The 15,916-nt window shown below is 42.8% G+C and overlaps 1 protein-coding gene across 1 annotated transcript; it reads right to left on the bottom strand.

Annotated features, from left to right (window-relative positions):
- Nucleotides 1-489: 489 nt before the first annotated feature.
- On the bottom strand, nt 490-15,916 carry LOC116971899 (zinc fingers and homeoboxes protein 1-like). Its single transcript, XM_033019087.1, has 6 exons — nt 15,792-15,916; nt 12,794-12,889; nt 12,341-12,484; nt 9,902-10,440; nt 8,353-8,485; nt 490-1,088 (listed from the first exon to the last, which is right to left on the bottom strand). Exons 1-6 carry the CDS (start codon nt 15,903-15,905, stop codon nt 915-917), a joined length of 1,200 nt encoding a protein of 399 aa, XP_032874978.1. The 5' UTR covers nt 15,906-15,916; the 3' UTR covers nt 490-914.

Below are 15,916 nucleotides of genomic sequence, written 5' to 3'. Positions count from 1 at the left end.
AATGTAGAACATGGAGTACAGGAACAGGAACAGGCCCATTTGGCACAACATCTGTGTTGAAACTAATCCCATCTATCTGCACATGGTCTATATCCCTCTATTCCCAATCTGTTCAGGTGCCTATATAAATGCCTCTCAAACATCTTTTCTACATCTACCCCGTTAAGACTTTATCGAGATCTTATATATTCCAAGCACCTCTAACAGTGTGGCACTCCTTCTGTATTCACTGGAATTATCAGTCCCAAATGATGTGCTCATTCACTGGAGCAGTTTGTATTCACAACCTATGCCTATAGATAAAACATAATCTGCTGGAGGAACTCAGCAGATCAGGTAACATCTGTGGAAGACCGACAATGTCTATCATTTTATTCAGGATTTTAATGGAAAATGTAAAAAGAATCTTTAATTATTCCTTCCTGCCTTTTCCACCACGGAAAGAAAAAAATGGGTATAACCACATTTTAAAAAAATTGGGCAGAAAAATCAAGATTTCAGAGCATCTTAAATATAAAAGTTGAAATCACAGGACAAGAACATTGCTATTCACACTGTTGGCCACTGAGTTATATTAGTGATTGCAGAATGTGGCAGCGGTATCACTGATGAGACACAAGTGAGCATAGAGTGTATATCAGTGTGCTCTGCTGAGGTAAAGAACAAATCAGTTTTTATCTTTCGCCTCGTTTGCATGAGGCCGTTCTTCAGCAAGATTGTGAAGCACATGATCAATCCACCACAGGTGTGTGTTTTTGTTTTGTATTTTACTTTTCTGGCTCTGCTGTTCACTCAACGTACTCTCTGCAACATAGTTCTTTAATTGTCCATGATAAACAGAGATTGTTTTCCACTCTCTTTAGCAATGATGGGAGCCACATTTGCAATATCCAAAGATCTTTTTCCTCTCCGCCCTATGATGCCTGTGATATCGATCTGCAGTCGGGCTTCTTAAACCATTTCTTCTCAAAGTCCGAGCCTGACTCAATGGTAAAGTTGGCCAGAGCTGATGAATTGGGAAAAACTGCACACTTTTCAGTTTCAGCACCATTTTTGATTCTGTCTGACAAAAGGTCCTTCCCCATTGCCTAAAAGGGATAGAAAAAAATGAATGCTCACTGAAACAAAACATTTACAATATTATTATACAATCAAATAGTACATAAAGGGGCCAGTTATACTCCATTGAGTATTGTCGACACTTCTGAAGGAATGATCCAGCTTTTCGATTCTTTCCCTGTAGCACGAAAAGTAAATATCCAATCCTTTCATGAAAGTCAGTACTAAATCCGCTTCCACCACCCTTTCAGACAGTGTATTGTATTCAATTTATTGTCATTATCTCATAAGAGACAACAAAATGGATTTTCCTTACAGTCAAGTACCATAAAATAATTAATAAATAAATAAAACATATTTAAAAAAAGCTCAAACAGAGAAGTCCAGGACACAACATAACCCCACAGCGGCACCAACGTTGAGGAAGGTACCATAGTCCAGCCAGCCTCCCCGCCGATCTCTTTTGAAAACATCCAGTGAATTGGCCTCCACTGCTTTCTATGGCAGAGAATTCCACAGATTCACAACTCTCTGGGTGAAGACATTTTTCCTCTTCTCAGTCCTAAATGGCGTACCCCTTATTCTTAAACTGTGACCCCTGGTTCTGGACTCCCCCAACATCAGAAACATTTTACCTGCATGTAGCCTGTCCAATCCTTTAAGAATTGTATATGTTTCTATAAGATTACATCTCATCCTTCTAAATTCTAGTGAGTACAAGCCCAGTCACCCCATTCTTTCATCATATGTCAGTCCCGCCACCCCGGGAATTAACCTGGTGCACTTACGCTGCACTCCCTCCATAGCAATAATGTCCTTCCTCAAATTAGGAGACCAAAATTGCACACAATGCTCACCAAAGTGCGGTCTCACCAAGGCCCTGCACAACTGCATTGGGACCTCCATGTTCCTAAACTCAAATCCTCTCGCAATGAAGGCCAACATGCCATTAGCTATTTTCACTGCCTGCTGTACCTGCATGCTTACTTTCAGTGACTAATGTACAAGCACACCCAGGTCTCATTGCACCTCCCCTTTTCCTAATCTGACATAATTCAGATAATAATCTGCCTTCCTATTCTTGCCACCAAAGTGGATAACCTCACATCTATCCACATTATACTGCCATCTGCCCACTCAACCTACCTTTCCAAGTCACCCTGCAGCCTCATAGCATCCTCATCGCAGCTCACACTGCCACCCAGCTTTGTGTCATCTGCAAACTTGGAGAAGTCACATTTAATTCCCTCATCTAAATCGTTTATATTGTAAATAACTGGGGTCCCAGCACCAAGACTTGCGGCACCCCACTAGTCAGTGCCTGCCATTCTGAAAAGAACCTGTTAATTCATACTCTTTGCTTCCTGTCTGCCAACCAGTTCTCTATCCATGTCAATACCCCCAATACCATGTGCTCTAATTTTGAACACAAATGGCTTGTGTGGGACCTTGTCAAAGGCTTTTTGAAAGTCCAGATACTCCACATGCACTGGCTCTCCCTTATCTATTCTACTTGTTACATCCTCAACAAATTCCAGAAGATTAGTCAAGCATGATGTCCATGCTTCATAAATCCATGCTGACTTCGACCGATCCTGTCAGTTATTCGAAGATTCAAGTCAATTGTGAGGAAAGCTGTTGCTGAAGATTATTCTAGAGGAGCCACATAGATTTACCAGAGCAACCTCAGCACCTCAGGGGTGAAAGGGCAGAGGACAATTCAATTTCTCACATTCCGAACAATTACTTTTAATGCATTTCTAAACTCCGGATAATATGGACATATTCTTCTATAAAGCCTTTCTGCCAAGGAAACAATCCAGTAAACCTTCAATACACCTTCCCCGAGAACAAATATAAATAAGGTAAAGAGGTTGCAGTATTCCAAGTGTAGTTGCACCAAAGTCCTCACTCCACTGCTCTATGCTCCCCGCAATAAAGGCCAAGGCTCTGCATGTCTTTCTGGTCAATCAGTGCACCCACATTATTAACGGCCTCTTCACACAGTTCACATTGGGACAGCTAAAAAATTGCTTGACACGTGGCAAAACTCCATAACTGCCTCATTCTCCTCTTAAATATAGCCTCTTGTTAAAAAGTTTCTCCATGATGCATCAATGAGCAATGCTTGGAAGTCTCATTTACTAGAGCAGACTCCCCAGAGAATCCCATGTTGTCTCTTGATGTACACCTGGAAATAACTTGATGCAAACTGCCAAGCTAGCTTTCAGCGACAAGCATGAAATGATTCCAAAGATTCCTTCAAAATTAAGCTGATCATAGAAACATAGAAAATAGAAACATAGAAAATAGGTGCAGGAGGACGCCATTCGGCCCTTCGAGCCAGCACCACCATTCATTGTGATCATGGCTATCAATAACCCGTGCCTGCCTTCTCCCCATATCCCTTGACTCCACTAGCCCCTAGAGCTCTATCTAACTCTCTCTTAAATCCATCCAGTGACTTGGCCTCCACTGCCCTCTGTGGCATGGAATTCCATAAATTCACAACTCTCTGGGTGAAAAAGTTTTTTCTCACCTCAGTCTTAAATGACCTCCCCTTTATTCTAAGACTGTGACCCCTGGTTCTGGACACCCAACATTGGGAACATTTTTCCTGCATCTAGCTTGGCCAGTCCTTTGATAATTTTATATGTTTCTATAAGATCCCCTCATCCTTCTAAACTCCAGTGAATACAAGCCTAGTCTTTTCAATCTTTCCTCATATGACAGCCTCTAGGGGCGCTGCACTGGCAGCAGCCTCTACCTACAGCCTGTCTGTTATTTCAATCTTTTTAAAAATTTTTAGTTAGTCTAAAGTTTTGTGTTGGGGGAAACTTTAACTTTTCTATGTGGGGGAGGGGGGCAGGGTAAGGGGGAAACCGTTTCCCAGTCTCTTCCTGGCGGGGACGCGACTATTTCTCCGAGTCGCGTCCTCGCCTCCCACCTCGCGGCCTACCAGCTGGATCGGAGCGGCCTTTCCTGCCGGGGACCGGGAACCGGACCGGGCCTGCTACAGCGGCGGCGCAGCGCTGGAGTCACCGCGGAGCGGGCGATGCCTACCTGGGTCGCCGTTTGGAGCTCCGGAGCGTCGGGCCGTTGCTCCAACATCGTGGAGCTCTGGTGCGGAGAGCTTCCAACGCGGGCGGCGCTGAACAACATCGTGGAGTCCTGGGGCGCCTTGCAGAGGGTCTACAGCAGCGGGTCTCCATCCGGCGCGGCCTGCGGACTTTGGAAGCCGCCGACTCCGGTAGGAGGGGGCCGACTCTGGCGTCCACGCCGCTGAGGACGTCCCGCAGCCCCGACGTCGGACTTGTATCACCCCGGCGAGCGGTCCTGGACATCGGGCCGCCCGTAGCTGCAACTGCGGAGGGCTTGGGGAGGCCCTGACCACGGGGAACAGTGGAGGAAGAGACTGACTTTGGTGCCTTCCCACACAGTGGGAAACTTTGATTCTGCTGTGTGGGGATGTTTTATGTCAAATGCTATAGTGTGTTGTGTTCTTTATTTTTTTTATTGTATGGCTGTATGGGAATTTAATTTCACTGTGCCATCTGGCACATGTGACAATTAAATGTATCTTGAATCTTGAATCACTTGAATCTTGAGTCCCGCCATCCCAGGAATCAATCTCGTGATCCTACGCTGCACTGCCTCAATCACAAGGATGTCCTTCCTTAAATTAGGAGACCAAAACTGTACACAATACTCTAGATGTGGTCTCACCAGAGCCCAATACATTCACATTTAATACTATCACATTTAATGCAAGCTCGCAATTTATTTTATATCATCAAATATGTTAGAAAACGTCTTGCATAGGGATCTTATGGCGTTGCTGGTATCCACCGGACAGGAAAATTGGAAGCATTCAATGCGCCTGATGAAATATCAAACAAAAGCTGCTGAGTGGCTTATGGAGAGGTGTGGTTCCTCACTCGTAGTGATGTCACTCATGTATGAAGCAGTAAAATGCCTTCCTGGAGACCTTTTGCATTAAAACAAATTTCACATTTAAAACAAAACCTTTTGGGAAAGTTAAATGTAATCCTCCCAGACCAAATGGGTGGCTCCATAGATAACGAAGGGATCAAATCAACTGGCATAGATGATACAATGAACTATTTTATATAGGAAATTATTTCCTGTTGCATACCAATCGCAAGCAATCTCAGTTTAACAACCTACACTGTTTGTTAACACACTAGGCTCACTTCCAGATGCTCTGGCTAATAACCGACCAAATTACATGCATGTGTTGCAGGCCCAACAATTCTGACATGGTCTAAACTAAACAGTACATTTTGTTCTGCCAACCGAGCTTTAAACTATCCAACCACAAACAAACTATTGCCAGATGGAATGGCAGACTTTTGAACATTATTCATATAGAATTATTAAAATGGTTTCCAAAGGAAAAAAAATTAAAACGGCTCCCAGAAAAATCGATTGTGATAGTTTACACAAAATCAAAAACAGATCTGCACTAACTGATCACTTCACAGACATTTAAAAATGTTATATGTACCAAGAATGACTTGCTGTTGCAGAAGGCTGTGGAGGCCAAGGCAATGGCTGCCTCGCCAACAGTCTGTCTCGTCCTTTTCCTTCTTTGTTGTTTTTTACTATGTGTTAGATGTATGTTTTAGTGTTCTTTAGTTTGTTTTATGTGGGGGGTGGGGGGGGGGAAACTTATTTACTCTCTTACCTCAACGGAGATGCAATTTTTTTCCGTATTGTATCTCCGTCCGCAATGCGGCCTAACATCGTGGAGCTGGCGGCCTCTGCTGGGGACCGACCTTGGGAGCTCCAACCCGGGGAGCCTGCGGACTTTAACATAGTGGAGCTCGCGGCCCCTGGTTAGGGTCCGACTTCGGGAGTTCCAAGCCGCTGGAGCTTCGACCGCCCCGATCATCGGAGCTTCGATCGCCCCGACGTGGGAGCTCATATCGCCAGCTGCGGGAGCTTCAATCGCCCAGACAGCGGATGGTTCGACTGCCCCGGCCGCGGGAGAATAAGGAGGGAAGAAGATTAGACTTCATTGCCTTCCATCACAGTGAGGAATGTGGTGGATGTTTATGTTACCTTTTATGTAGTCGTGTGTCTTGTTGCTTTTTTTAGTATGGCTGTCTGGTAATTGAATTTCACTGTCCCTTAATTGGTACGTGACAATAAAAGACCTTTGAACCTTTGAAGGCAGGAGAATGGGGTTAAGAAGGAAAGATAAATCAGGCATGATTGAATAACATAGTAGACTTGATGGGCCGAATGACCTAATTCTCCTCCTTTTTCATCACTTATGGACTTGCTATCCATGCAGTACACAAAAAGCAAAACTGATTGTTTGAAAGAGAAATGTTGACCGAGAGAATTCTCTGATCTTGTTTGAAATGACAGAATGGGTGTACATGTAGTGTTTAATATTCCATCAAATGAAGGCACTGTTGACAATGTAGCACTCTCTTCAGTAAAATACTTTCTGCTTTATCTTTGAATCAAACCCATAAACTTCCAACTCAGCGATGTGTATAATGAACTGTCAAGATGAAGTCTCAAAGCTGTGTAGAAATCTTTGACATAGCAGTCTTTCCAAAGGGCAGATAAATCACAGGTCACTAATTGTTTGGCTGTTTATAAAGAAGCATCAATGAAGACTAAAGTTCCTGTACATGGCTACAGAGATCTGCACCAAATTTCACTTATTGGTCATTTGTGTGGCAAGCATTTCCAGTTGTAAGTACAAGTATAATATGGTGCAACACAACTCTGGAATTAAACCGATTCACGAACAGGGTGATGGGTGTGGTGAGAAATGAAGCAGGTATATCAACACATAAGGATCTTTTTTTTTCTTTATTATTTTAGTTTTTTGTCTTCTTACTCTTCTATAGGCTTTTACTTGTTCATTCCTGGACTGCACTATCTGCTAGTCTAGGGGTTTACACATCACTATTTCTTTCACTCTCTCTTTCTTGCTCTTTCTCTCTTGTTCTACTTTTCTCTTGTTAAATTTAAAATAGAAGATGTACATTAAATGTATTTTGTCATATGCCGCAGTTTAAACTACTGTACATTGCTTCTAATTTAAAAAAAAAGCATTTCCAGTTGCAGAGTCTTACAATCCCGTGTCATTTCAGAAAACAGGACAGAATCTATCATGTCCGAGACCAAAGTCAATGGTATCAAATTGTGAAAGCAGAATAAAATATACAGCCATGACCATATTGCACTTTTAAGATTAGTGATGGAGGACAATTATCTGCAACCTGGAATTTAAAAGAATAAAATATGTACATGTTCTGGATATTAAAACACTGTGGCGGCACCTGGTGGTTCGGCCATTTGCTACACGAACCATCAGCAGTCGGGGGGAGGGTCACATGACTGGGCAACGGCGGGAAGGAGTTGTCATGGGGTATAGGGGTGTGCCTTAGTATATAACGAACCCCGGGTCAACCTTCCCTCTCTGCCTTCCTCTTCCTCTCTTCGCATGAGTGTCCTGCCACCTCAGCAGGAGCTCAGCTCGAGCCCACGAGGCAACAGCCTCGCAGCAGCAACAATGACATTTTGTGTTAGAGGACTAAACGTGCATGTATATCTAACCTATACTGCCTGACTAAAAAAACGTTTATTCACAGCGTTTGGTGCCTCTACAAAACATCAGTTTCTGATACACCCAAACGATGCTTCAAATGAGGACAATTTTTCAGATGAAATCAGTCTGAAGAAGGGTCCCAACCCAAAATGTCATGTGTCCATTTTCTTCCACTGATGAAACATAGAAAATAGGTGCAGGAGGGGGCCATTCGGACCTTCGAGCCAGCACCGCCATTCCTTGTGATCATGGCTGAGCGTTCCCTATCAATAACCCGTGCCTGCCTTCTCCCCATATCCCTTAACTCCACTAGCCCCTAAAGCACTATCTAACTCTCTCTTAAATCCATCCAGTGATTTGGCCTCCGCTGCCCTCTGTGGCAGGGAATTCCATAAATTCACAACTCTCTGGGTGAAAACGTTTTTTCTTAAATGACCTCCCCTTTATTCTAAGACTGTGGCCCCTGGTTCTGGACTCGCCCAACATTGGGAACATTTTTCCTGCATCTAGCTTGTCCAGTCCTTTTATAATTTTATATGTTTCTATAAGATGCCCCCTCATCCTTCTAAACTCCGGTGAATGCTACTTGGTTCGCTGAGTTCCTCCAGCACTTTGCATTTTGCTCAAGTTTCTGGTGTTTGCAGTCTCTTATGTATCCATATAAAAATATACATTCAAGCAATCAAAGCTCACAGTACCTTGTTTAGAGCATCAAGCACCTCTTCACTTATATTTAGGCAGCTGAGTTGCTGACTGATCTCTTCTTGCATAGCCTGGTTCCTCTCCAGAGCAAATGACGACTGCTGAGACTTCATCACCTGCAACAGAAGCCTGAGCCCAGATGGTTTCACAAGTTAATCTCTAACAATGCAAAGAAAGCTGCTTCAGATAGTAAAAGGCAAAGTCCACTCATTCCCAGTGCATCTTGCATTGATGAGTTGAAACACATTTTAATTGCTCCACTCAAACTCAAGACAAATTGAATTTAGAAGCAGAAACTTTTCAAAAGGTTATTTATAAGGCAACTATTTTAGAATATTTCTAGATTTGGGCAGTAAATGCACTCAGTACATTGTAGGGAACATGCTTGGCAACAACAGAGAGCAATTTGCTGTGTCACACTCATAGGGAAGGGATTTTGGAATGCAGGAACCATTAAGACAGGCATCAATTAATATTTCTATCTCTATATTGGAATATTTTGAAAAATAGGTTCAAGCAGAACAATGAGATTACAAGGGGAATGTGGCAATGACAAAGAAAACCATTGTTTCAAAACAAAGTGTAATATTTCCAGAAGAATAAGGATGTGTCTAAGATGCTCAGCATCATTGATGCTCAAAGTAGCTGGTAACTCAGATGGTAGAGCAACATTCTGAGAAAAGCAGAGACCGGCCTTTTCAGCTTTTGGTGTTTAAATTTGGGTTCAAATCCCAGCAATGCAGCAGCTGGGATCAGGAATAAAAAGGCTGGCATCGACAACAGTGACCATGTGCTGTTGCTATTGCAAAAACTCATTTGGTTCACTAACGTCTTATTGAAAAGGATATCTGCCATCTAGCCTATGTATGACATAACAACTGTTCTCCATCAACACTGTTAAATTCAATTAGGGATGGACAATAAACGTTGCCCTTCTATTGATTCTATTTTTCTATTAATGAACACAAATCACCATCAGATCTTTACATAAAGTGTTCAGTTTGCAGATGACAGCATTTATAAATAACATGCAAAGGAAAATTTAGGAGGAGCAGAACGGAGAAAGTAGCCTTCTCCTTCAAGCTGCACGATATCCTGTAATAGTAGAGAAATAATGCATAAGAGGAAAATGGTCTAGATGTTAACGTTCAGAACTTAAAAGAGATAAAAAGAGATGGTGGAAATACTCAGCAGGTGAGTCTGTGCCTGTGGAAGAGAAACAGAAAGATGATTGATTTGAAATGTTGACTGCGTTTGTCTCTCCACAGATACTGCTTGACCTGCTGAGTATTTCCAACTTATGTCTGTTAAATGGCCGACGCAGACACGAGGAACTGCTTGTGTAGAACACAAGTGCTGGGGGAACTCAGAGGGTAGACAGCATCTCTGGAGAACATGGCTAGGCAACGTTTTGATTCTGAAGAAGAATCCCAACCTGAATGCCATCTATCCACGTCCTCCAGATATGCTGCCTGACCCACGGAGTTCCTCCAGCACTTTGTGTTCTGATAAATGGCCAATGTAGTTCACACTCTAAAGGCATACCTTGTTCTGACAAAGGAGGAACATGCAAAATGCCTCAGGTCTCCTCCAGTTGTGGACTTGATTTCAATGTTATTACCAACAGTTGAATAGGAAAATGGAACATTTCCTGATTCAAATGGTTGCTTTTGACAGCTTGCCAACATCAGAACTGAAATCTTCTCTGTGGACACACTTGCAGGACAGACCGACTGCTGTTCACAAACCACAGACATGGGAGATCTTTTGGTCACATCTTGATGCTGTGCGTTGCCTTGTTCAATTTTACAGGTTTCCGTCTCTCTTGCTGACAGCTGTGATGTTTTGAAGCCGTGCCTGTCCTTGCAGTCTGGGACAGATGGTGCTGTTAAAGACGATAACGCTTGATTGAGACCTAGATAAACTTCAGCTAGTTTCTTCCAGTTCCACGGGTTGAGGGGGTGCAAGGAAATTAACTGTTGTAAGCAGCAAAGTTCCTGGGTCAGATTTCCAGCATTCCGATAAATTTGAACATTGAGATGAAGAACCGTGGTGAGGTGATCGGTGTTCGTTACCACAGATCTCTTGGAAAAAATAACACATGAACAGAATTAAAAAGGTATAAGATACGTTAGAACATGCATGGAGGGGCTCAGAGTTAATACATACTTAACTCTGCACTGTGATTAATGTTTATTGCATCTAGAATACAAAATTACAGAATGAGACAACACAGTGTCTGAAGAAGGGTCGCAACCTGAAACGTCACCCATTCCTTCGCTCCAGAGATTCTGCCTTACTGAGTCCCACTGAGTCACAGCATTTTGTGTCTACCACAGTGTTGACTGTTGGTCAATCACACTTGTGCTGAAACGCGGAAAGATTTCTCCAATTGGTTGCATTCCCCTACAAGTTTTGCCTTCCAAACAATTAAGAGGCATCTGGACAGGTGAGCTTAAATAAGCAAGGCAAGAAGGGCCCTGACTCAAAACATGACTATTTCCTGCAGATATGCTGCCTGATCTGCTGTGTTAATCTAGCACTTTGTCATTTACTCAAGGCACAGAGGGATATGGAATTAATGCAGGTAAGTGGGATTAGTATAGATGGGCACAATGGTCAGCATAGACACAATGGCTCCAAGGGCCTGCTTCTATGTTATATACAACTCTATAACTATGATTACCATACCCTTCGATTACATATGTTTCTGCAGATTATTATAAGCTGGTTATCAATTTGTTTATTTATAATTCTTATTCCTATTTATCACTGGACAAAGCATCTTCAATTGACTGCTATTTTATTCTCTGGGTTTGGAGCGCATGCCCAGTCTAACCTGCTGGACATGTCCTCGTGCGCTGTATTTTGCAAATTCCACATCTTTGTGTCTATGCGTTCTCTCCCTCTCTCTTAACTGTGTCTATTTTATATTGATCAGATACCCCTAACCTATGGTTACTCCAGTTTTAAACCTTCAGAGACATTACCACCACACCTCTCTCCCCTCCCCCCTACCCACCCCCACGCATTTGAAGCTTATTTTGTTTTCTTTCCAGTTCTGGCAAAGTGTCTTTGACCTGAAACGCTAGTTCCAACATTTGCAGTATTTTTAAATTGCACGGGGCCTCTTTCAACATCACTTGGCTAACCTGCACAGTTGGTATGCCTTGAATCTGTGTCCCTGTCCAGCAGTTTCAGCTGGAGCTGGAACTTGGTGCATGCACGAGTAATGAAATGGGGTCCACTACTCCAACACTACACAGTACAGCAAATCCACGTCACTCATTGCAAACATTTCTCATCAGAAACTGAATTCATTAGATTTTAATTTTAGTTTTAGAGATACAGCATGAAAACAGGCCCATCAGCCCACGCTGACCATCGATCACCCATACATTAATTGTATGTTATCCTACATTTTTCACACAAAGGGCGATTTACAGAAACCAATTAACCTACGATCCTGCATGTCTTCTGAAATGGGAGGAAACCCGGAGCACCCAGAGAAAAACCACATTCACAGGGAGAACATACAAACTCTGCACAGACAGCATCCATACTTAGGATTGAAGCCAGATTTCTGGCACTGCGAGGCAAAAAATGAAAAGGCACTTTCTAAGATCCTGTGGTTGCTGGGCTGATATCCATTCTTTAAAAGTGTCAGCTTAGAATAATATTTTACTTTCTAGAATTTACACATTGTGTTACATATTTCTAATACCTGTACTACCAATCAGCTACATTCATTTTTGAAGCAGTTTGAAACTTCCACTCAAGACGGTTTCTCACCCCGAGGTGCCACTTTCAGGACTGCATGAATAGTGATGGATTGGCCAATAATGATCAAGCCTCTAGCATTTGATCCTTCCAACTCACAGGTGATAATGCCACTCTAAGTCACTTTGTTATACACGACTGTACAATTCACAAATGTCAAATGTAATTTAATTCTGCACTGCCATGGTTATGAGTATGACTAACCAATTTTTGTGCTATATCCAAGGCATCTTTTCCTCTGCCAAGATAACTTAGACAACGAGCTTGAGCCTCCTGCATGTCTCTTCTGAGAGCTATGTTTGTGTCTGCAACAAGAGCCAGGCTACTGGTGTATTCTCGTAATGCTTTCTGTAAAAACAAAGGGTGTAGTACAATAATCACGAAACAGTCTTCGTTACTCAAATGAAAATTTTTAATATACTATTTAGACAATTACAGAAAGATACTAAAGTTAAAGATAATAATGTTTGGTTTTATTCCAAATTGAAAATTTTATGCCGATGCAAAAACAAGATTACATGTGCTTTTTTTTCTGGCCACTTGACTGAAGGGACAAAGAAAATGCCAGTGTTAATCATTTAAGTATCTGAACAAAAATGCAAATGTCAGAAAATGTAAGAAATCTGATATGGATCGAAGGAGCACAGTTTCAGTTACCTGATAATCCTGGCGCTTGAATGCCAGGTCTCCGCGGAACTTCAGTGCAGTCAGCTTCTCCACCTCGTCAGCTGTTGAGAGTTCATCCACAAACCACTGGCAAGTATTGAAATAGAAGAAAGTCTTCATTTGATTTTAAACTTGCTGACGAGTTGGCTCATTTTGCCGTTTTTTGAATAGTAAACAATTGGGGACATTTCACTTGGGCCAAGTTACTTTTAAAATAATTTAATTACTTTTTTTCAAAAGGTAGAGGCAAAACTGTAGATTAGCAACATTTATTACCTTTACACAGTTAATAACAGACAGGAATTTATGTTAAACGGTTATAAATTTCATAATAGATCACGGCTGGAACATTGCGAGCGCCACACTTTAAGAAAGGTATTAAGGGGCAGTGATTTATCAGAATATTTTTGTTCATTTTTTTTTAGATTTGGGCTTGTCTAGCAAGCGCAGATTCATGATCCATTCTTCATTTCCCTTGAGAAGGTCGTGGTGACCTATTGAATCATTAGCGGTGGTGAAGGTGATCTTTTTGTATTTATCGGTACGGAATTCCAAAATTTAGACCCAGCAACAATAAAGGGACTAGTGGTATACTTCTAAATCAGGCTGGATTGAGACCTACAGGGGAACTAGGTTGTTGGTGGTGTTCCCATCCGCTTTCTTCCTAGCAATAAAAGTCTAGGGTGCGGAAAATACTTTGTACAGCCAAGGTAGAGCGTTTTTTGCCCCCCCCCCCCCCCCGGATTTTGATAGTGATGAGCATATTGGCAGTAATGCCTCTCTCATCTCACCTCTGGATTTCAGCTTTTTAGTCCATGTTTGGACCAAGGCTGGTCCTGGTGGAACCCAAACTGGGCAGCAGTATGTTACCGATGAGTAAATGCCGCTTGAATACACTGTCAGCATCATGTGAATACTGTTGATAACTGACAGCAAGGTTATTGGGTGTCAACTAGCTCTGTTGGTTTTGTGAATCCACATTGTCGGGTAAACGTCTGTGCTGTAATTGTACTGGGGCAGCCTGGCTTGAGGCACGACTTGTTCTGGACTCCACGTGAATTATTCAGTCTAGAGTCATCCATTTTGGTTGGACATGGTTATAAAAGCTTCAGCTTTTTTTTTGTTCCCTGTCTTGGTTCAAGCAATCGTATTATTACAGCAATTGAGCATGTTAATTGTGAGATCACTTAGTTCTGCCTTGTGCAAACTGGTATTGCTTTATAACATGCAGCTGGTCCTATACACCTGCAGAAATTTCGACTTGTGCTTGGTGCCCTTCCAAAATCACTCTCTGCACTACTCATCAAACCTGGGTTAATTTTGGATTAGTTAAAGGCTTGATGTCATCGTACATTGAGTGATATGGTTGACCATGAGATTGTGGTGGTAGCCATTTCTATTGCTGAGGATGCACACTTTTGAGATATGTTTTGAACCTATCCCATTTAGTATGAATTAATGCTGCACAGCACGATGGGGAGTGTCCTGGGTGTGAAGATTAAACTATTTTCACAAGTCAACAAGAACATAGTTATGTGGATAGGCTAGAGAAGTTGTCCTGGTTTGCCTTTGCCTCAAGGCAAACTATGCCAATTTCCTAAATCCTTACAAATTGCTTAAAATTAAGGATTATGACATTGTAAATTGGGTGACTCTTGGGTGTATGTATTAGGAATTAACTGACAAAAAAAAAGATTAATTTCGACAGAAACAGGGATAGGGAAGGTTTGGGGGGGGATACACGTTAAACAGAAGCAGATATCTTTGACATGTAGCTTGATCCACACGGATGAGTTGGCCAAAGGGTTTGTTCCCATGCTGTATGACTCTAATGTAATCCTACTAATGGGAAGGGAGGAAGGTGAATGAAAGCGTACCAATCCATTTAGAACGGAGACGAGGAAACTTTTTCTCACAGAGTGGTGAGTTTGTAGAATTCTCTGCCTCAGAGGGCGGTGGAGGCGGGTTCTATGGATGCTTTCAAGAGAGAGCTAGATAGGGCTCTTAAAAATAGCAGTCAGGGGATATTGCGTACAGTTTTGGTCTCCAAATCTGAGGAAGGACATTATTGCCATAGAGGGAGTGCAGAGAAGGTTCACCAGACTGATTCCTGGGATGTCAGGACTTTCATATGAAGAAAGACTGGATAGACTCGGCTTGTACTCGCTAGAATTTAGAATATTGAGGGGGGGATCTTATAGAAACGTACAAAATTCTTAAGGGGTTGGACAGGCTAGATGCAGGAAGATTGTTCCCGGTGTTGGGGAAGTTCAGGACAAGGGGTCACAGCTTAAGGATAAGGGGGAAATACTTTAGGACCGAGATGAGAAAAAGTTTTTTCACACAGAGAGTGGTGAATCTCTGGAACTCTCTGCCACAGAAGGTAGTTGAGGCCAGTTCATTGGCTATATTTACGAGCGAGTTAGATGTGGCCCTTGTGGCTAAAGGGATCAGGGGGTATGGAGAGAAGGCAGGTACAGGATACTGAGTTGGATGATCAGCCATGATCATATTGAATGGCGGTGCAGGCTCGAAGGGCCGAATGGCCTACTCCTGCACCTGTTGTGTATTGTCTATTCTCTCATCCATGAAGTGCTTTTAAAATAGTCATTGTCGTAAAGTAGGGTGCAGCAGTAATTTGCTCACAGCTCCCACAGACGATGATATGATTGATAATGGCCAGTTAACTTTAAAAGAACATTTCCAGTACTATCTCCCCCCACATTTCTGCCACCCACACGGTGACTTTCTTCTGACTGCCAGCAATGCCTCGTAAAGCTGGCGAGGATGAGGAATCCCCCAAGAGGGTACAGAGGCTGGAGGTTTTGCGGGGAGATCCAGTCGCCGCCTATTTATTACTCGTTGAGCAACATTTATTTGGCCAGATGTTGGTCCTTTAACCCCAATGTTGCCGCCCGGACCCTGTTTAGTGTTGGACCGCAGCACTGCCGCCAACCCGCAGCTTTCTAATTATAAACAACCCCCTTGCCTCCGGCTCGCAGAACTTGGCCTTGTAGCAGCCGGGCTCCCGGCCCCGCGCCGCCTTCCTCGCCCGGAACTCCTCGAATACAGAATCGTCAAACTCGCAGCCCACGTCCGCCATGTTGGCTCGGC

The sequence above is a fragment of the Amblyraja radiata genome, chromosome 4, assembly GCF_010909765.2.
Source record: "Amblyraja radiata isolate CabotCenter1 chromosome 4, sAmbRad1.1.pri, whole genome shotgun sequence".
In the NCBI taxonomy this organism is placed as follows: domain Eukaryota; kingdom Metazoa; phylum Chordata; class Chondrichthyes; order Rajiformes; family Rajidae; genus Amblyraja; species Amblyraja radiata.
This window is presented reverse-complemented; position numbering and strand designations above follow the sequence as displayed.